The sequence below is a fragment of the Erinaceus europaeus genome, chromosome 16, assembly GCF_950295315.1.
Source record: "Erinaceus europaeus chromosome 16, mEriEur2.1, whole genome shotgun sequence".
NCBI lineage: Eukaryota > Metazoa > Chordata > Mammalia > Eulipotyphla > Erinaceidae > Erinaceus > Erinaceus europaeus.
The window spans coordinates 78,033,038-78,054,793 of NC_080177.1; the positions used below are offsets into that span (position 1 = coordinate 78,033,038).

Consider the following 21,756-nt stretch of genomic DNA (forward strand, 5'->3'; position numbering starts at 1 on the left):
CGTATATTAGCCCCCCCTTCCCCCCCATGGTCCTGCCTTCTCCTAAGTCACACCTACACCTATTACTACTTTCAGATGTTCTTCTTCCTTTTCTATTTATTTTTAAATATGGTTCTTATTTCTTTCTTTCTCTTTCTTTCTCTAAGGAAATGTAAAAATCCTTCTAATTTTTACCTTCAAATTTTTTTCCTGAAGGCCAGTGAAATAGCACAATGGCATTTTGCTAGAAACTCATGTGTGGGCAGGGGCAGATAGCATAATGATTATGCAAACAGACGCTCATGCCTGAGACTCCGAAGTCACAAGTTCAGTCCCATGAACCACCAGAAGCCAGAGCTGATCAGTGCTCTGGTGAAAAAAAAAAAGGAAGAAAAGAAACTCTCATGTGTGAGGCTTTGACGTTACAGGATAAATCCCCCGAAGTCCCCAAGGCCAGAGCTGAGCTGAGCAGTGCTCTAGTCAAAAGGGGCATGAGGGGAGGAAAAAGAAAAGATACATTTACACAGAATCTACTTGTGCTGCCACTGGCCATATCTTAGATGAATGTGGGAGAGCGTCATAGTGTGTGGACTCACATGTACCAGCACGTCATGCACATGGCCTGCATATATATCACTTCTTTTATTTTAGTTTTGTTTTTAAAATATTTATTTATTTATTCCCTCTTGTTGCCCTTGTTCTTTTTATTGTTGTTGTTATTGATGTCGTCTTTGTTGGCTAGGACAGAGAGAAATGGAGAGAGGAGAGGAAGACAGAGAGGGGGAGAGAAAGACAGACACCTGCAGACCTGCTTCACTACTTGTGAAGAGACTCCCCTGCAGGTGGGGAGCCGGGGGCTCGAACTGGGATTCTTGAGCCAGTCCTTGCGCTTACCCTACTGCACTACCACCCGACTCCCTCATCACTTAAAAAAAAAATTTTTTTTTTTTGTAAGAAAGGTCCCTGCATACTCTGGTGTGTGTCTGTGTATAATTTAAAAGAAAGGAAGAGAAGAGGGTCCCTGTTGATGTGCCTGTTTCTGCTTGCATAGACCACCCGTCAGAGGCGCCAGAGAAGCTCATTCAGGACCGGTTCCGGAAGCTGGGCCGCTTCCCCGAAGCCTTCAGTTCTATTCACTACAAGGGAACAAGGACTTACAACCCTCCCACAGACTTCTCTGGGCTTCGGCGAGCTTTGGAGCAGCAGCTGGAGAACAACACCACCCGTTCCCCCCGGCACCCAGGGGTCATCTTCAAAGCCCTGAAGGTCAGTTGGCTCCTGCCCCTGGGTGCTTCTGGGGGCGCCAGCGGGTGGTGAGAACATGAAGTTCTCCAGTTGCTGTTGGTGCTTTTGACTGGAGACCCACACTGGAAAGAGGGTTAAAACTAGAAAATGCTTGGGCTATGGTAGACAGCATAATGGTTATTCAGTGAGACTCTCATGACTGAGGCTCCAGAATCCCAGGTTCAAGCCCCTGAAGCACCATAAACCAGAACTGAGCAATGCTCTGGGTAAAAAAAAAAAAAGGAGGCCAGGCAGTGGCACATCTGGTTAAGTGCTCACAACAGTGCGCAAGGACCCAGGTTCAAGCCCCTGGTCCCTACCTGCAGGGGGGAAGCTTCACGAGTGATGAAGCAGAGCTGCAGGTGTCTCTCTGTCTCTTTCCTGCTCTCTATCTCTCCCTCCCCTCTCAGTTTCTCTCTTTTTCTATCCAATAGTAAAAATAAAGAAAATGTTTTTTAAAAATGCCTGAGAGGAGTTTGCACTGAGTCAGATACCCATGTCTTGCAACGAGCATGAGGACAGAGAAATTTTGGGTGGTAGTTAATTTTTGGTGTGCACATCTTGGATAAGAATTATGCTTTAGGGAGTTGGGCGGTAGCGCAGCAGGTTAAGTGCACGTGGCATGAAGCACAAGGACCGGAGTAAAGATCCAGGTTCGAGTCCCCGGCTCCCCACCTGCAGGGGAGTCGCTTTATAGGCAGTGAAGCAGGTCTGCAGGTGTCTGTCTTTCTCTCCCCCCTCTCTGTCTTCCCCTCCTCTCTCCATTTCTCTCTGTCTCGGTCCTATCCAACAACGACAACATTAATAACAACAACAGTTATAACTACAACAATGATAAAAAAACAAGGGCAACAAAAGGGAAAATAAATAAATAAAAATTAAGAAAAAAAGCAGAGGGGCAGGAAATATTAAAAAACAAACAAAAAAAAAAACCCCCAAACCTTAGGGAGTCAGGTGCTAGCACGGCGGGCTCAGCGCAGGTGGCCCAAAGCGCAAGAACCAGTGTGAGGATCCCTGTTGGAGCCCCCGGCTCCCCACCTGCAGGGGAGTCGCTTCACAGGCGGTGAAGCAGGTCTGCAGGTGTCTGTCTTTCTCTCCCCCTCTGTCTTCCCCTCCTCTCTCCACTTCTCTCTGTCGTATCCAACAAAGACGACATCAATAACAACAACAATAACTACAACAGTAAAACAACAAGGGCAACAAAAGGGAATAAACAACAACAACGATGCTTTAAAGGAATGGGAAGGAAGCATTCACCCCAGTATTCAGCCCAGGATGCTGCCGCTTAGCCATGGTGGGGGCCTGCGAGACACAATCATCTGGGTGGCCCTTCTGCTTTTGTTTGCATGGTTCACCTTTATTTTCTTTTAAATTATTTAAAATTTTAATTATCTTTACTTATTTATTGGATAGAAATAGCCAGAAATTGAGGAGGAAGGGGGTGATAGGGAGAGACAGAGACACCTGCAGCCCTGCTCCACCACTCACAAAGCTTCCCCCCTGCAGGTGGGGACTGGGGGCTTGAACCTGGGTCCTTGTGCATTGTAACTTGTGCACTCAACCAGGTGCACCACCACCCGGCCCCACCTTTATTTTTTAAACATTAATCAAGAAGGCTGGTTTATTTTATTATTATTTTTTAAATTTTTTGTCTCTAGGATTATCGCTCGGGCTCGGTGCCTGCACTACAAATCCACTGCTCCTGGAGGCTATTTTTCCTATTTTGTTGCCCTTGTTGTTGTGCTTGTTGTAGCTGCTATTGTTGTCATAGCTATTGTTGTTGTTGGATAGGACAGAGAGAAATGGAGGGGAAGATAGAGAGGAGGAGAGACAGACAGACACCTGCAGACCTGCTTCACTGCTTGAAGCGACCTCCTGCAGGTGGGGAGCCGGGGGCTTGAACCGGGATCCTTACGCCGGCCTCTGTGCTTTGCGCCACCTGCGCTTAACCTGCTGTACTACCGCCCGTCTCCCAAGACTGGTTTATTATTATTATTATTATTATTTTATCCTTATAAATGAAAAGCTAGTATCACAAGGAAGACTTGTGTTGGAATCCAAGTTCTGCTGCTTGCTTACCAGGTGCTTAGTCTTGGGAAATTTGTTGATTCGTTTGTTATTCATTCACTCAGTAAGTAAAGGAGGGGCTGGGAGAGAACTTATCTGGTAGCGCACGTGCCTTACAATGCACAAAGGGCTGGGTTTGAGCCCCAGCACCATGTGGATGGCTGAGTGGTGCTGTGGTGGCTCTCCTTTCTCTCTTTCTTTTCTTTTTTCTTTTTTTAAAAAATATTTTATTTTATTTATTTATTCCCTTTTATTGCCCCTGTTGTTTTATTGTTGTAGTTATTATTGTTGTCGTTGTTGGATAGGACAGAGAGAAATGGAGAGAGGAGGGGAAAACAGAGAGGGGAGAGAAAGACAGACACCTGCAGACCTGCTTCACCGCCTGTGAAGCGACTCCCCTGCAGGTGGGGAGCCGGGGTTCGAACCAGGATCCTTACGCCGGTCCTTGTGCTTTGCGCCACCTGCGCTTAGCCCACTGTGCTACAGCCCGACTCCCTCTTTTCTTTTTTAAACTGTTTTATTGTCTTTATCTATTGCATAGTGACAGCCAGATATTGAGAGGGAAGGAGGAGATAGAGAGAGAGACAGAGAGACACCTGCTTTCTCCCTTCCCCCTTCCTCTCTCTCTAAATGAAAAGGTGGGGGCAGGGAGACTGCTCAGTGATATTGGCCTGAGCTAAGTCCTTGGTGCTGCATAAAACAATCACAGCAGGTGGGGCTGGGTGAGACCCCGGCCCAGGGCTAATCCTCACCACCACCATAGCCAGAGCTGAGCAGTGCTCTAGTCTCATTCTTTCTCTCTGACTCCACCCCTCTATATTTCTCATTTAAATAAAATAAAATAAAATAAAGTAAGTCTAATATTAAAAACAAAGAAATGAGTGTACTTGTATGCCAGTAGAATGTGAGGTGCTAGAAAGACAGGACAGACAAAAATCTTTATGACAGTACTTTTTCATGTCCTGCTCCTCGTTGGTGAAATAGTGGCAAATAATAGAACGTGCCTAATAAAGTTGATGTGGGAATTGAATGAGAACAGTATATTTTAAGGAGTAAAGTACTGGGTCAAGGAAATAGTTCAACTTGTTAGCGTACAGAATGTGTACATAGGTTCAGTCCCTGGGACCACCTTGTACCAGAGCTGAGCAGTGCTCTGGTCCTCATCTGCCTTCTGATTCATTCTCTCTCTCTCTCTCCTCTCTCCTCTCTCTTTCTCTCTCTTAAATATTATTGAATAGAGACAGAGAGAAACAGAGAGGGGAGGAGGAAGTAGAGAAGGAGAGAGACAGAGACACTCCTACAGCCCTGCATCACCACTCATGAAGCTTTCCTCCTGCAGGTGGGGACCAGGGGCTTGAACCTGGATCTTTGTACACTGTAATGTGAGCACTTAACTAGGTGCACCACCACCTGACCCCCTTCAGATTCTCTCTATATAGTGAATAAATAGCTCTTAGGAAAGGAAGCAAAGTATTTGGTATAGTAAATGCTCAGTAGATATTAGCTGTTGTGAATGATATTAAGAAAAAACCTGGGAATGATTATATTAGAATATTAGTGAAATATATACTTAGAATTGAAAAATTAAAAAAATTATCTTTCTTATGTTGATAGAGAGAATCTGAGAGGGAAGGGATAGATAGAGAGGGAGAAAGAACAAGCTTCATCACTCATGAAGCTTGCCTCCTCCAGGTGGGAACCAGGGTTTTGAATCTGGGTTCTTGAACACGTGACATGTGCACTTTACTGAGTGAGCCATTGCATGGCTCTTAGTATAATTTTTTAAAAAAATATTTATTCCCTTTCATTGCCCTTGTTGTCTTTTATTATTGTAGATATTGTTGTTGTTATTGATGTCATCGTTGTTGGACAGGACAGAGAGAAATGGAGAGAGGAGGGGAAGACAGGGGGGGAGAGAAAGACAGACACCTGCAGACCTGCTTCACCACCGCCTGTGAAGCGAATCCCCTGCAGGTGGGGATTCCCCCTCAGTTTCTCTCTGTTCCTATCAAATATATAAAGAAGATAAATAATTTAAACCTGAAAAGTTTGAATAAATAAATAGTAAAAATGAATAAAAATTACACTGTCAGGGTAGGGACATAACTTAATGGTTATGCATAAAGACTCTTATTCCTAAAGCTCAGAGGTCCCTGGTTCAATCTGCCTCAACACCATAAACCAGAACGGAGCATTGCTCTGGTAAAATAAATAAATAAATAAATAAATGTATAAGTAAATAGGTAAATAAATACAAAAATTACAGTGAGCAATGTGTTTGTGATAGACTATTCAAATAGTAAAGAAACATAAGGTATGAGTTAAGTCCCTCCACCCATAGATCACCATGGTTCAGACTTTAAAAAAAAAATTATTTATTTTCCCCTTTTTTGTCCTTACTGTTTTATTGTTGTAGTTATTATTGTTGTTGTTATTGACGTCGTCGTTGTTGGATAGGACAGAGAGAAATGGAGAGAGGAGGGGAAGACAGAGAGGGGGAGAGAAAGACAGACAGACACCTGCAGACCTGCTTCATCACCTGTGAAGCGACTCCCCTGCAGGTGGGGAGCCCGGGCTTCAAACTGGGATCCTTACGCCGGTCCCTGAGCTTTGCGCCATGTGCGCTTAACCCGCTGCGCTACCGCCCGACCCCCTTCAAACTTTCCTGTCTACGCTTCTGGGAAGTGTCAGTGCTAGCAAAGTGCACTCAGTCAGGTGCGCCACCACGCGGCCCCCTGACTGTTCTTTCTGTACCTTTGTGTGTGGAGGGGGAACTTCACAAGTGGTGAAGTATTGTTGCAGTCTCTCTCCCTGTCTTCCTTCTCAATTTTCTATCAAAGGAAAAAAAAAGTTACCAGGAGGGGCCAGGTGGTGGCGCACTTGTGCACAGCGACCCAGGTTCAAGCCCCTGATCACCTGCAGGGGAAAAGCTTTGCAAGTAGGGAAACATTGTTGCAGGTGTTTCTCTGCCTCTCTCCCTCTCTATCACCCCTTTCCCTCTAGCTGTCTCTAATTAATAAATACAGATAATAAAAAAAATTCAAAAAAAAAAAAGGCCACCAGAAGCAGTGGATTTGCCGTGTAGGCATCCAGCCCCAGTAATAACTGATGGCAATTAAAAAACTTAAATAAAAAATAAGTTAAATTAAAAAAAAAAATGAAACCTTCATGTAAAAAAAAAAAAATAAGAGTCTCCCATTTTAAACTGGAAAATTCACTGAAGGCCTCCATGACTGGCTTTAGCCTTATGGGTATAATAGAAAGAACTCTGCTGTTGCCAGAGCAACTAAAAGCTCAAGATCATCTGGTCTCCAGGCAACCTTCTTTAGACCTGCTTCAGATACTTCCTTAGGAGAAGCCCTTCCCCGCCTTTCTTTCTTACTTTGGGGCCTCAGGAGGAAGAGAGTCCAGGAAACCCAAGAATGATGTGAGGTTTGTGATTTTTTTTTTTTTAAGTACATAGCGATAGTGTCTATACAGGACTTAAAGGAAAGGGGTGCGGTTTTCCTTTGCCATGGTGTCTATGACATTGGTATCAAACCTTCATTGATTCTCAAGAGTTTCTGCTATGTCCCTTCCCCCTTCATTCTTATGAGGCCTCCTGAAGCTTGTTAAGATCTGATCCACTGGGAGTTGGGCGGTGGTGCAGCGGGTTAAGCGCACATGGCGCAAGGCTCAAGGACCGGCGTGAGGATCCCGGTTTGAGCCCCCGGCTCCCCACCTGCAGGGGAGTCACTTCACAGGTGGTGACACAGGTCTGCAGGTGTCTGTCTTTCTCTCCCCCTCTCTGTCTTCCCCTTCTTTCTGCGTTTCTATCTTATCCAACAACGACAACATAAATAACAACAACAGTAATAACTACAACAATAAAACAAGGGCAACAAAAGGGAATAAGTAAATAAATATTTAAAAAATATATATATCTGATCCATTACAGACTGGCAGCTCAGGCAGGACCTGTGAGGGAAGTGAGGTCCTTTTGCCTTACTCCGAATTTGTGAGGGCAGGTCCCTACCTCCTGAAGTCTTGCAGCTGGTTTGCCTGGAAGGTCTTCTCTTCCAGATCCCATAAGCGATTCCTGTTGACTTGACCAACATAAGCCAACAGTGAGTTTGCAAAGGGCAGGCAACAATGAAGCTTTCACAGGCCTGTGCAGCTCTGGAATCAGGCCGCAGACGGTTTTGTACTGAGCCCCGAGTCACTGAGAAATGACCTCATTTTTCTGAAGAACTTTCAGAGAAGTGAAGCATGTGGGTTTGGAACAGAAAGAACCTTGTTACTACTACGGGCTGCAGTGCTGCACTTACTGAGGGTGGTGGCCCCCGTGAATTCAGCTCGACTGTTGGGCTCACGCTAAATTGGGTATTTTTTTTCCACAAGGGAAACCAGTACTTAAGTTATCCTTTCAGTTACCTGTTTAAAATTAAAAAGTCTGAAGCTAAAAGTGTTCTTTGGTTTTCCCTACTCTGTTATTTATTTTTTCCCTATTTCTATACTTGGGTAGTGGCTTCTGTACACTCCTTAATTAATTACTCCTTCTCTGTATCCTCTTCCTCCTCTTTCTCCTTCTTCTTTTTTACTTGAAAAGATCTAGTGGGCTTCTGCAGGGCAGAAGCTTCACAAGTGATGAAGCAATGTCGCAGGTGTTGCTCTATCTCTCTCCTGCCACCTCTTCCCTTCTCAATTTCTGTTTCTACCGAAAGGAAAACAAAAAAAATCTAGTATGGAGATAGCATAATGGTTATACAAACAGACTCTCATGCCTGAGGCTCTGAGGTCCCAGGCTCAGTCTCCTGCACCACCATATAAGCTAGAGCTGGGGGTCAGGCGGTGGTGGTGAGCCTGGTGGGTCACCTGTCAGCAGACACAGGGACCTGCAGGGCAGATGTGTGCTTCACAGGTGGTGAAGCAGCTCTGTGGGTGGCTGTCTTTCTCTGCCTCCCCTCCCCCCTCAGTTTATCTCTGTCCTGTCAAATAGAATAGAAAGATTAAAAAGAAAAATGAATGAAAAAGAAGAAGAAAGAAGAAATGGCTGCCAGGAGGAGTGGATTGACAGTGCAAGCACCAAGCCTCAGTGATAACCCTGGAGGCAAATAAAAACTAAAATTTAGGGAGTCGGGCGGTAGCGCAGTTGGTTAAGCGCACATGGCGCAAAGCGCAAGGACCAGAGTAAGGATCCCCATTTGAGCCCCCAGCTCCCCACCTGCAGGGGAGTCGCTTCACAGGCGTTGAAGCAGGTCTGCAGGTGTCTGTCTTTCACTCCCCCTCTGTTTTCCCCTCCTCTCTCCATTTCTCTCTGTCCTATCCAACAACAACGACATCAATAATAACAACAACAAGGACAATAAAAGGGAATGAATAAATAAATAAATAAATACAAAAAAAATTAAAAGAAAATGTACAGGTTGGGGCCGGGTGGTGGGACATGGACCGTGGGTTCAAGTCCCCAGTTGACACTTTCAGGAGCTTCATGAGAACTGAAGTAGTGCTGCTGGTGTCATTTCCCTCTCTAGCTCCTCCATCCCTCTTGATTTATTTCTCTTGTGCTAGTAAATAATAAATAAAATATTAATGTTTTTAAAAAGGTCTAATGGCTGGGGAGATAGCATAGTGGTTTTGCAATAGACTTTAATCCCTGAGGCTCTGAGGTCCCAGGTTCAATGCTAGCAACACCATAAGCCAGAGCTGAACATTACTCTGGCATAATAACAACAACAACAATAACAACAGTAATAATAATATAACTTACTTGATATAGAGTTCGGGGGCTCCAGCAGGCTGGGCTAGCTTCGCGGCGGTAGACAGAGACAGAGACTGGGGGACACACGGCTGGGCAGGGAAGCTGTATTTCTTTATTCACGAACAACGATTCATAAACTAACCCAAACTAATCACCACACAGATCTCTCCTGCCTCCTTCTCCTCCAGCGGTTCCGCCAGAAGCCAAACCAATCCTCCTGGTGGCGGGGGGGGGGGGGGGGCGAGACCAAACCAGTGTGAAGCGTACAACAATACCCATACCCAGTGCTGGGGACTGAACCCAGGGCCTCAGTTACGCAAGGCATGTGTTCTAACTACTGAGCCACACGCTCAGCTGCTGTAAGCATCTCTTTGCTGCCAAGTATTTTACCCACAAATGTCAGCAGCCACTAAGACTGATGAGCCGTTAGGAAAGGGAGAATTTCTTTTTTTAAATATTTGATCAACACAAGATAAGGAGAGATCGAGCCAGAGCCTGAGCCTCACTCCGGCACACGGGACGCCAGGGTCAAACTCAGGACCTCGCGCTTCCAAGTTCAGCATCCTTCCAGCTCACTGTGTCACTTCCTACACCTAATAGATGCTTTCTTCTCCTTTTATTCTTTTCTTTGCTTTTTTAAATCTTTATTTATTTATTGGATAGAGACAGCCAGAAATTTCGAGGGAAGGGGGTGATAGGAAGGGAGAGAGACACAGAGAGCCCTGCTTCATCCCTCGCAAAGCTTTCCCTTTGCAGGTGGGGACCAGGGGCTTGAACCTGGGTCCTTGAGCACTGTAACATGTGCGCTTAACCAGATACGCCACCACCCGGCCCCTATTCTTTTCTTTTCTTCTTTTTAAACCAGAGCACCGCTCAGCTCTGGCTTATGGTGGCGTGGGAGATTGAACCTGGGAGCCCTCAGAGCTTCAGCTTGAGAGTCTGTTTGTGTAACCATCATGCTATCTCTTCCACTCCTGAGAGATGTTCTCTTATTTCTACATGACTAAGAAAGAGAACTAAATTCTCAGAGCTGGAGAGAGAGAGCTTAGTGAGTGGGATGCCTGGCTTACCATTCATGCAGCCCAAGTTCAAACTCTGGCTCCACATGGGAAGGTTATTTATTTGTTTATTTATTTATTGGATAGAGACAGATAAATTGAGAGGGAAAGAGGGAAAGAAACAGAGAGATACCTGCAGCCTTGGTTCACCACTCGTGAAACTTTCCCTCTGCAGGTGGGGACCAGGGGCTTGAACCGGGGTCCTGTGCGCATGGTAGCTTGTGCGCTTAACCTGGTGCGCCACTGCCTGGCCCTGGGAGGCTCTTTGATGCTGGAGGAAGCTCTGGTGCTACAGTGTTTCTCCCATGTCTTCTCTGTGAGAATGAAAAAGCAGTCCAGGAGCAGTGAGATCAAGAGTGCAGGAGGGTCCCAGTTATACAAACAAAACAAAAACAAGAAAAAGAAAAACCCTTCAACATTCCGGACAAAAACAAACAAAAAAGCCGGCAGCTGGCACCTCTGAGCCGTCCAGTCTGCGGTGCATGCTCCCTGTGGCTAGTCCACTGCGTGCTCACAGTGTCAGCCAGGAAGCTCCGTCTTGAGGATGGTCCTCCCAGCACTCCCATTTCACAGATGAGAAAGTGTGCAGCGCTGCCAACTGTGAGCCGAGATGACGTTGGGGAGAGAGGGTCTCATGTTTTATTTATACAAATTGTCGTGAATCCAAAGACCAACGGCATAAGGATCCCAGTTCCAGCCCCTCCCCCCACGGCTCCCCACCTGCAGGGGAGTCACTTCACAGGCGGTGAAGCAGGTCTGCAGGTGTCTGTCTTTCTCTCCCCCTCTCTGTCTTCCCGTCCTCTCTCCATTTCTCTCTGTCCTAACCAACAACAACGATGTCAATAGCAACAATAATAACTATAATGGAATAATAAGGGCAACAAAGGGGAATAAATACAAATAGTCTCTTTCATACCGTGTCCATATGTTTTTATTTTAAAATGTTTTTAGTAAGTAGCCTTTTAAAGAATTTTTTAAAATATGATATATGATGTTATTTTATATTTATTTATTTTCCCTTTTGTTGCCCTTGTTTTTTATTGTTGTTGTAGTTATTATTGTTGTTGTCGTTGTTAGGACAGAGAAATGGAGAGAGGAGGGGAAGACAGAGAGGGAGAGAGAAAGACAGACACCTGCAGACCTGCTTCACCGCTTGTGAAGCGACTCCCCTGCAGGTGGGGAGCCGGGGCCTCAAACCGGGATCCTTATGCTGGTCCTTGCGCTTTGCGCCACGTGTGCTTAACCCGCTGTGCTACCGCCCAACTCCCTGATATGATCTTATTATGTTATCTTGTGGGCTGGGGACACAGCATAGCAGATTTTCATGCCTCTGGCAGTGAAGGTCCCAGCTTTAGTTCCCGGCACCACCATATTCCAGAGCTGGCAGTGTTCTGATTAAAGAGGAACGCAATTTTCTCCCCCAGTCTTGCAGTATGCAATAGGAAACCCTCTTCCTTCACTAATTAGCCCCTGGGAGTCAGGCGCACACGTGTTTGAGAATCACAGCCTGACGCTGTATCCGTGATTTGACCAATCGCAGTAGCTCGCCTTCAATATGAGAGGGTCTAACAAGCTAGGCAGACTCCTGACCAGCAGCTTGGGCCTGGGCTGGTCTAGGCCTTGGGTACTCGGTGTTGGCATGCTTCATGCCAGAGGTCCCAACTGAAGGTGAGGAGGGAGGACACCACACTCCTAGCTTTTGTGATCTAGTCTGGAAGATAAATAGATCTAACTGCCCTTTATCTTTGAATCATTGTGTAATGACGCTTCCTAGTTTAGGTATGAGTACAGCAGGCATCCCAAATGGCGGACCTAGAGTGGTTGGGAAAGTTTCATTGAAAGAGGAGGGGGGTGGTTATACATACATAATGGTTATACAAAACAGACTCTTCAAGCTGAGGCTCTTAAGGCCCCAGGTTCAATCCCCTTGTGCCTTCACAAGCCAGAGCTAAGCTGTGTGCTGGTTAAAAAAAAAGTGGAGGGGATCAAACAAATTCCTGAAGGTTGGGTCACATTCAGAAATGGAAGAGGGAGATGGTGTAGGTGGAGGAGGAATTCTCTGCTTTGCTTCACATTATCTGTCTGTCTGTCTGTCTGTCTGTCTGTCTATCTGTCTAACCAGAGCACTGCACAGCTCTGACTTATGGTGGTGCAGGGATTGAACCTGAGGCCTTGAAGTCTCAGGCATGAGAGTCTGTTTGCATAACCATTATGCTGTCTGTCCTTGCCCTGTTTGTTCTCATTCAATATTCTTGTGCATAATTAGCAGTATATCCTCTTTATCAAAACCCTAGTGTTTTCTTGAAGCTACTCTTTACAAAACTGTCTTCCAGGAGGACAGGACTTCAATATAAATTCATTTTTTAAAAACAATCTTTCTTTTCGTTTGCCTCCAGGATTTTTTTTTTCTTTTTTGGCCTCCAGGGTTATTGCTGGGGGATGGTGCTGGCACTAGGAATCCACTGCTCCTGGCAGCCATTTCCCCTCCCCCATTTTATTGGATAGAGTCAGAAATTGAGAGAGGAATGAGAGAGAGAGAGAGAGAGAGAGAGATACCTGCAGACCTGCTTCACCTGCAGGGTGGAGCCTGGGCCTCGAACACAGATCCTTTGTGGGTCCTTGCGCTGTGTGCATTCACCCGGCCGTGCCACTGCCTGGCCTCCCAGGTTGCATTTCTTCAAGGCATATTTATTTGTTGGACAGGGGAGGAAACCGGGGCATCGCTTATTTATTTATTGGAGAGGGGAGAGAACCGGGGCATTGCTCCCGGAATATATGATGCTGGAGCTTGAACTCAGGGCCTCGTGCCTGAGAGTTCAGCACTTTGTTTGTGCCTTCTGTCAGTCCACTAAATATATCCTTTTAAAAATTTTATTTATTTCTTTATTCCCTTTTGTTGCCCTTGTTTTATTGTTACAGTTATTGTCGTAAATGTTGTTGTTGGATAGGACAGAGAGAAATGGAGAGAGTGGGAGAGAAAGACAGACACCTGCAGACCTGCTTCACCGCCTGTGAAGCGACTCCCCTGCAGGTGGGGAGACGGGGTCTCAACCGGGATCCTTACGCGGGTCCTTGAGCTTTGCCACCTGCGCTTAACCTGCTGCGTTAACGTCTGACTCCTAAATATATTCTTCACAGCCAGATCTGCTTCAGGGGGTTGGGCGGTACCACAAAGGGTTAAGAGCACATGGCTTGAAGTACAAGGATGGGCGGTTAGGATCCTGGTTCGAGCCCCCAGCTCCACACCTGCAGGGGGATCGCCTCACAGGCGGTGGTGGAGCAGGTCTGCAGGTATCTATCTTTCTCTCCCCCTCTGTCTTCCCCTCCTCTCTCCATTTCTCTCTGTCCTATCCAACAACAACGACGTCAGTAACAGCAATAATAATAACCACCACAATGATAAAACAACAAGGACAACGTCCAGGGCTCTGCTGACGACTTCCCGCATCACCTTCCCTCCTTGGCAGGCGCTGAGCGACCGCTTCAGCGGTGAGATCCCCGATGACCAGATGGCACACAGCTCCTTTTTCCCTGACGAGTACTTCACCTGTTCCTCCTCCTGCCTCAGCTGTGGGTAAGTCAGGCCTGACAGCTTTTGATTTAAGGGCGTGGTGGGGGCTGGGGAGACAGCATAATGGTTCTGCAAAAAAAAAGCTTTCACGCCTGAGGCTCTGAGATCCCAGTTTCAGTCCCCAGCACCACCATAAGCCGGAGCTGAGCAAGTGCTCTGTTAAAAAAAAAATAATAATATGAGGTGGGACCTGAGCTGAGGCTCTCCTACAAATTCCCTGATGAGCTTGGTGGCTGAGGAAAGAGACTTCAGAGACTTAAGGGAAAACTGAAGGACGCCACCCCAATTTTTCATCCTGATCTAGAGGTGAAATTGACTGGCTTCTGGTATCGGCACTTTGGGGGGGGGGGGCAACTTCAGGTTGCTTGCTTTTCTGTTTGTCTGACCATGGCATTCACTCAGCCGTTCCACTACCTCAGCTAGTATTAGAGTGGTTGATGTGTGCAGAGCACTGCAGAAAGTATTAGTCCCAAGTCATGAAAGCTGTTGCTTCGAGCCTTCAGAAGTATGGAGAGCCGGTGCTCACCTCTTAATGAATCTCCCCCTGAGGAATCTGGGGTTGGACCCGGGCATCTGTATGGAAGTGCTGAGGGAAGGTGGCGCTTCTGAAACCTTAACCTGTGGGAGTATCACGTTGGGAGCAGATCCTGAAAGAGACTGCCTTTCTAATGAGCTCCCAGGTGAAGCCTGTGCTTCTGTCTGTGGACCAGCCTTTGCTGCTGGGGGTGCAGAGCAGTGATTCCGAACTCTTAGCGGTAGAAAAACCCAGTGGGGGTGGAGGTTATGCAAACAAACTCCCATGCCTGAGGCTCCAAGTTCCCAAATTCAATTCCCTAGCTCCCACACCCCCAAAGCCAGAGCAACAAAATGGGGGGAAAAATGGCCTCCAGGAGCAGTGGATTTGCAGTGCAGCCACTGGACCCCACTGATAATCCTGGAGGCAAAAAAAAAAAAAAAATTAATTGGATTGTCAGAAATCAAGAGGAGAGGGGAGGGGGCTAGATAGAAGAGAGGGAGAGAGAGACCTGCTACACTGCTTCCATGCTCACGAAGCTTCCCCCTGCATGTGAGGACCGGGGGCTTGAACCTGGATCCTCGCGCATGGAAACGTGTGTTCTAAGTAGTGTGCCACCACCTGGCCCCTTTCCAGATGAAATGCAGTGTGTGGATGTGTGGAGGTCAGATCCCAGTCTCCATGCCCTGGTGGTGGCCTTCTACCCTCCTTCACCCCTCAGGGCTGCATCTGCTCGGGTCATGGAGGGCCTTTCTGTGTTGCAGCCCGCAGACCACTGGCTGGGTCTTGAGCTACCCTGGAGCCAGATTTATAAGAACCTGGCTCTTGGCATGCAATCCCCGCCAGAGAGAGCTAACAATTGTTTTTGGAGAGTTCAGTTTGGAGGGGGAGTAAGATGCTTGTGGCCACTGTGACTTAACTCTCCTTTGGTATTTAATGGAGCCTCCTCTGGATTGCCAGGCTCTCCGCTCTGATCGTAGTGAATTTCTAAAGTCCCAGCCTCTGGTTTTGAATTTACTGCCATCTCCCCACCCCCCAAGATCACTGCTTAGCTCTGGTTTATGGTGGCTGGGGATGGAACCTGGGACCTTAGCTCTGGTTTATGGTGGCTGGGGATGGAACCTGGGACCTTAGCTCTGGTTTATGGTGGCTGGGGATGGAACCTGGGACCTTAGCTCTGGTTTATGGTGGCTGGGGATTGAACCTGGGACCTCTCTTTGCATAACCACTGTACTGTCTCCTCCCACCCACCAATCTCTGTTTTTGCATCCCCTGGGGGGGCAGAGCTTGCTGTTCATTTGGACAGTTTTCTGATTTAACCTAAGCTTCCTCCTAAACGTGTGGCCAGATTGTGGGGCTCGGCTTTTTTGTTTTATTTTGCATCCCAGCAGCCTGCTCCCATGAAACTGCCTGTTCATCCTGCTTGCAGTTTTTGAGTTTCCTAAGAGCCACTCAGGTGCCACTGTTTTTTTTTTTTTTTTTAAATAAAACTCTAACGACTTAGTTATGGGGCCAGATGGTGGTGCACCTTGTTAAGCGCGCGCACACATACACACACACACACACACTACAATATGCTAGGACCCGGGTTCAAACCCCTGCCCCCACCTGCAGAGGGAAAACTTCACGAGTGGTGAAGCAGGGCTGCAGGAATCTCTCTCCCTTTCTCAACCTCCCCATCCCCTCTCAATTTCTGTCTGACTCTATCTAATAATAAATGAAAAGATTAAAAAATAGAAACTTGGAAAAAAGACATTTATTAATGAGAGAGAGAGAGCCAGAGCATCACTCTGGCATGTGTAATGCTGGGGGTCAAACTTAGAGCCTGATTCTGAGTAGCAGTGCCGCACCTCTTGGGTCTGAGGTTCCAGCCCTGTCAAAGTGTCAAGGTCTCTTGGCTGCCTCATCCATCTTAAGGGGCCTTGTTTTTCCTCCCTCTTTCTCCTTGGACAGCGAGGGCAGGGGTTGTGGCGCCACGGCAGAGCTGTCGATGGAGAGTATCAGGGAGGCACGAGGGCTGCCAAGGCAGACTGTCCTCTCTGTGCTCAGCCCATGACCACGGTCCGGTTTCAGCCCTGGGTTAGGCTGGCTCCGAATTAGACTCAGTGTAAGCGGCATTGGCTCCGGGTTCACCTGACTCATCGTCAGCTTTTGGACTTCACTCAGGGCTGGATGTCAGAACAGCATGAATCACGGGAAAGAGGGGCTCCCTCACGAAGCTAAGAGCCGCTGCAGCTATTCCCACCAGTACGACAACCGAGTTTTCACCTGCAAGGTGCGTCCTTTGAGTCTCCCCCTGCTTTTCTGGTCATACCCTCCTTTGGGAAAGACGGGCCAGGCCGCCCTTTTGCATCCCGCTGCACTGCCCACGACATTCAGTATCTCTGGGCATTACCAAAAGCACTCATGCCTCTTTGTTGCTGGGGCTTCCTGGTCTCCCTCCAAAAGCTTATTTCCCCTTCCTTCTCATGAGCTTGCGTTCAAGGGTCAGATACACTGGCTATATTTGTTCTTAAGAACAGATGTGTTCTTGAGGTACTTAGTTTTGATTTGCTCTTGTCTGACTGGAGAATAATTTATAGCTCAGTGTTTGGGCCTGGGCGGGTACATACTTAATTCATTCTCCATAAGAACACTGGCTTCTTCAGAGAAACCAACTTTCTTCCTGCGTGCTGAGCTCTGGGATGGCTTGCGGGGAGGGGCCTGGGCGGGATTGTGGAGAGACCGCGGGATCCATCGTACAGAGAAGCAGCTGGCAGAGTGCTCCGTGTGAATTTCAGGCCTGCTATGAGAGAGGCAAGGAAGTCAGCGTAGTACCCAAGACATCAGCTTCCACCGACTCCCCCTGGATGGGTCTCGCAAAATATGCCTGGTCTGGGTGAGTCTGAACTGCTAGCCAAGGGTTGTTTGGTGCGTCTGCCCAGGCGCGGCTGTGTAACGGTGTCGCTCTGCCTCCCTGCAGGTACGTGATCGAGTGTCCTCACTGCGGGGTGGTCTATCGGAGCCGGCAGTACTGGTTTGGGAACCAGGATCCTGTGGATACTGTGGTGCGGACGGAGATCGTGCACGTGTGGCCGGGAGTAAGAGTTGTTTTCTCCCCTTCTTGGCCTCGTGTCATCTAGCCATGTGCATGTGCGGGAAGTCAGAGCTTGTTCAGAACTAAAATCAGCCAGGAGCTTGAATAGATGGATAGTTCAGGAAATAACCAGGAGAGCCCCCACCATCTAGGGCCTTCGTTATTTTCATTTTTAAAATTTATTTTATTTATTTATTCCCTTGTGTTGCCCTTGTTTTATTGTTGTAGTTATTATTGTTGTCATCTTTGTTGGATAGGACAGAGAGAAATGGAGAGAGGAGGGGAAGACAGGGGGAGAGAAAGACAAGACAGACACCTGCAGACCTGCTTCACCGCCTGTGAAGTGACTCCCTGCAGCCAGGGCTCGAACCAGGACGTTATTTTTATTTTTTCTCTCCTCAGTCTTTAGATTTAAAACTAAAAATGGGTCTATGATTATATTGTCTTAGCAAATGAAAGTTTGTTGTTTTAATATTCTCATTTGTTATACATACATTTACATTCGCATTCACATTTAAAAAAAAAAAATTATGAAAAAGGTAGGAGAGAAGGAGCCAGACACCACTCTGGTACCTGTGCTACCAGGGATAGAATTCAGGACCTCACGCTTAAGAGTCCAATTGTCGTGAGCAAGTTATAAGAGTAAGGACTCACTCGAGGGCGTGTCGGGATTCAGCAATAATCCTTACTTATCTAGATGCCATAGAAGGGTCACACAGTTCACACAACACACAGTCAACCCGATACCTCTCCTTACTCAGTAGCCCTTCTCAGGTAAGGCTGACAACGTGGTCACCAGTCGCTGTGTTGCCGAACTGATGGTCCTTTGGTCCGCTGGCACGGCCAGATGAATGAGGGTCTCTGGAAGCAGCTACTTAGCCTAGCCGCGTGTGCTTAAGTCTTTTTAGCACCACCAGCAGCATCCTGGTTAGTAGCGGTGATGGCACTTCATTCAGCTGGTTTCTGAGCCTCTATTTATACTAATTTACCTCTGGTGTTTAAAGTCATATCACCATTGGCCAGTCAGGTTCGGGTTGACATCAAAGTATTTCTTTTTCTTTTTCTTGCCTCCAGGGTTATTGCTGGGGCTTGGTGCCTGCACTACAAATCCAGTACTCCTGGAGGCCTGGTCCCTTCATTTCTAGGAATCTCTAAGAAGGAAATGATCTTTAGAACTTGCCTCTGTGTTTTTTTTTTTTTTATTTTTTTGTATTTATTTATTTATTCCCTTTTGTTGCCCTTGTTTTATTGTTGTAGTTATTATTGTTGTTACTGATGTAGTTGTTGTTGGATAGGACAGAGAGAAATGGAGAGAGGAGGGAAGACAGAGAGGGAGAGAGAAAGAGAGACACCTGCAGACCTACTTCACCACCTGTGGAGCAACTCCCCTGCAGGTGGGGAGCCGGGGGCTTGAACCAGGATCCTTATGTTGGTCCTTGAGCTTTGTACCACATGCGCTTAGCCCGCTGCGCTACCGCCCGACTCCCATGGCTAATGTCTTAGAGCCCTCCCATTAGCACCGCTGGGACCCTGCCGTTCCAGGATGGTGCTGGGGTTCGTCCTCCCTGGGGTCTTGTTGATGTTCTCATCGGAGCAGAGATGAATGATACTTACCTCTTTGTTTTGGGGTCAGAACAGAGCTGCAGCAAGTCTGCTACATCCTTTTTCCATTTTGTTGACCCTGTTTACCTTGTTGTTGTTATTCTTGTCATTGCTGTTGTTGCTGGATAGGACAGAGAGAAATGGAGAGAGGAGGAGAAGATGGGGAGAGAAAGACAGACACCTGCAGACCTGCTTCACTACTTGTGAAGTGACACCCCCCTTGCAGGTGGGGACCTGGGGGCTCAAACCTGGATCCTTGAGCCGGTTCTTGTGTTTTGCGCCATGTGCACTTAACCTGCTGCGCTACTGCCCGGACCCTGATACCACAGTTTTTCTTTTCGTATTGTTGCTTCCACTTTGCCCAGAGCATGACAAATCCTGCATTTCCGTTTCAGACCGACGGCTTCCTGAAGGACAACAACAATGCTGCCCAGCGCCTCCTGGATGGGATGAACTTCATGGCTCAGTCGGTGTCTGAGCTGAGTCTCGGACCCACCAAAGCCGTGACCTCCTGGTTGACAGACCAGATCGCCCCTGCCTACTGGAGACCCAACTCTCAGATCCTGGTGGGTGCACCCCTGCGGCCACCCCGCTGGTGCTGCTGTGCCCTGTGCTGGGCTTGTTCTGTGAGGGACGTGCAGATTAGCCTAGTGGAGTGGGAAGGCAACAGGGCAGCCAGTGTCCTTCAAGCCCATGGTCGGTCTACAAGTATTTCCTCTGCGGGAGGCTTCAGTTTCCATTTCTGTAAGACCAATTGTTGGCTAAATGTCCGAGCTGTACATACGGAATCTGGAGGCAAAGAAACCTTCACGGGCTGTCAAGGGTCACCCTCAGCTCAGTCCATCAGGCACCACAGCACCCCAGCCACGGAGCACCCAGCTTTGACCCAGACACTTTATTTTTGAGGAAACTCACTCCTCACTTACTTCCCAGAAACCCTTTTGAGAAGCTGTGATTTAAAAACAACAACAACAAAAAAACTCTGCTCTTCTGGCTAGAATTAGTCCCTTCTGAAAGCCCTGTGACTCAGCCAAAAAGACTTGAGGTGCCTTTATTTATTTATTTATTTATTTATAATTAATTTTTAAAAATCTTTATTTGATAGAGACAGCCAGAGGTTGAGAGGAAGGGGGAGATAGAGAGAGGAGACAGAGAGACACCTGCAGCCCTGCTCTACCACTTGTGAAGCGTTCCCCCTGTAGGTCGGGACCGGGGGCTTGAACCCGGGTCCTTGCACACTGTAACATGTGTGCTCAACCAGCTGCGCCACCGCCCAGCCCTGACTTGAGGTGCCTTTCTAGGAAGTTTTTTCTTTTTTCCTTTTTTTAAATATTTTATTTATTTATTTATTTATTTATTTATTTATTTATTTTCCCTTTTTGTTGATCTTGTTGTTTTTATCATTGCTGTGGTTATTATTATTGTTACTGATGTTGTTGTTGCCGGATAGGACAGAGAAATGGAAAGAGGAGGGGAAGACCAAGGGGGAGAGAAAGAGAGAGACCCCTGCAGACCTGCTTCACTGCCTGTGAAGCGACCCCCCTGCAGCTGGGGAGCCGGGGGCTCGGACCGGGACCTTTAAACTGGTCCTCGAGTTTCTCGCCACATGTGCTTACCCCACTGCGCTACCGCCCGAATTCCGAATTTTTATCTTTTTAAAAAAATATATATATATTTAATTTTATTATTATTTTTTAAATCTTTTGTATTAATTTTTCCTTTGTTGCCCTTGTTTTAGTTATTGTTTTTGTTAATGATGTCGTTGTTGTTGGATAGGACAGGGAGAACTGGAGAGAGGAAGGGAAGACAGAGAGGGGGAGAGAAAGACAGACACCTGCAGACCTGCTTCACCACCTGTGAAGCGACTCCCCTGCAGGTGGGGAGCCGGGGGCTCAAGCCGGGATCCTTACGCCGGTCCCTGCGCTTCACGCCACCTGCGCTTAACCTGCTGTGCTATCGCCCGACTCCCCCAAAATATTTTATTTATTTATTATTGGATAGGGAGAAATTGAGAGGGGAGGAGATAGGGAGAGAGACAGAGACACCTGCAGCCCTGCTTCAGCACTCGTGAAGCTTCCCCCCTGCAGGTGGGACCAGGGACTTGAACCCGGATCCTTGTGCGCTGTGATGTGTGTGCGCACTTAGGTGCACCACCACTTGGTCCCCTCTTTTCTAGGAATCTCTTAGAAGGAAATGATGGTCAGAACTTAGCTTTGTGGAGGGGTTCTGTGCGGCTGATGTCCCATTAGCACCGCTGGGACGCTGCCGTTCCAGAGTGGTCCTGGGGTTCGTCCTCCCTGGGGTCTTGTTGTTCTCATCGGAGCAGAGATGAATGATACTTGCCTCTTTGTTTTGGGGTCGGAACAGAGCTGCAGCAAGTGTGCTACATCCTTTAAAGACAATGACACCAAGCACCACTGCCGAGCCTGCGGGGAGGGCTTCTGTGACGGCTGTTCATCCAAGACCCGGCCGGTGCCTGAGCGGGGTTGGGGTCTCGCGCCAGTGCGTGTGTGTGACAACTGCTACGAAGCCAGGAGTGTCCAGTTAGGTAACGTGGGGGCTAGCAGCTACCAGTGGTAGAGAGAGGCACTCCCTCCCTTGGCACTGGATGTTTAGAACTGGATCCTCACGTATCCTAACCGGGTCCTAAAAACATCTGTTTTCTTAAAGCACACTCCCCCACCCTGCCCCCCACTGATCATCTTGGCCTGTCGTCTTCTTAAGTGACCCTGGAGTGCCCTGCCTCCACATTTATCATACACAACTTAGAAGGGTTCTTCTCCCTGGAGAAGATTCTGGGTCGTACACCTAGTACCCCTGTAGACGGCCTTAGAACCAACGTGTCCAGCTGTCACCCAGTTTCAG

At 47.5% G+C, this 21,756-nt stretch overlaps 1 protein-coding gene across 3 annotated transcripts in view; it reads left to right on the top strand.

Moving 5' to 3' along the window:
- ZFYVE1 (zinc finger FYVE-type containing 1) overlaps positions 1-21,756 on the top strand; it is a 65,895-nt gene that overhangs the window by 38,407 nt on the left and 5,732 nt on the right. The window contains exons 4-10 of one of the 3 annotated variants that reach the window (XM_060175507.1): positions 1,031-1,245; positions 13,596-13,702; positions 16,380-16,488; positions 16,994-17,091; positions 17,176-17,293; positions 19,287-19,457; positions 21,259-21,434. In XM_060175507.1, coding sequence (XP_060031490.1) covers positions 1,031-1,245; positions 13,596-13,702; positions 16,380-16,488; positions 16,994-17,091; positions 17,176-17,293; positions 19,287-19,457; positions 21,259-21,434 — 994 coding nt within the window. Of the gene's footprint in view, positions 1-1,030; positions 1,246-6,661; positions 6,763-13,595; positions 13,703-16,379; positions 16,489-16,993; positions 17,092-17,175; positions 17,294-19,286; positions 19,458-21,258; positions 21,440-21,756 lie in introns of those variants that run through there. The other 2 variants (XM_007521749.3, XM_007521750.3) reach the window with 2 other exon arrangements.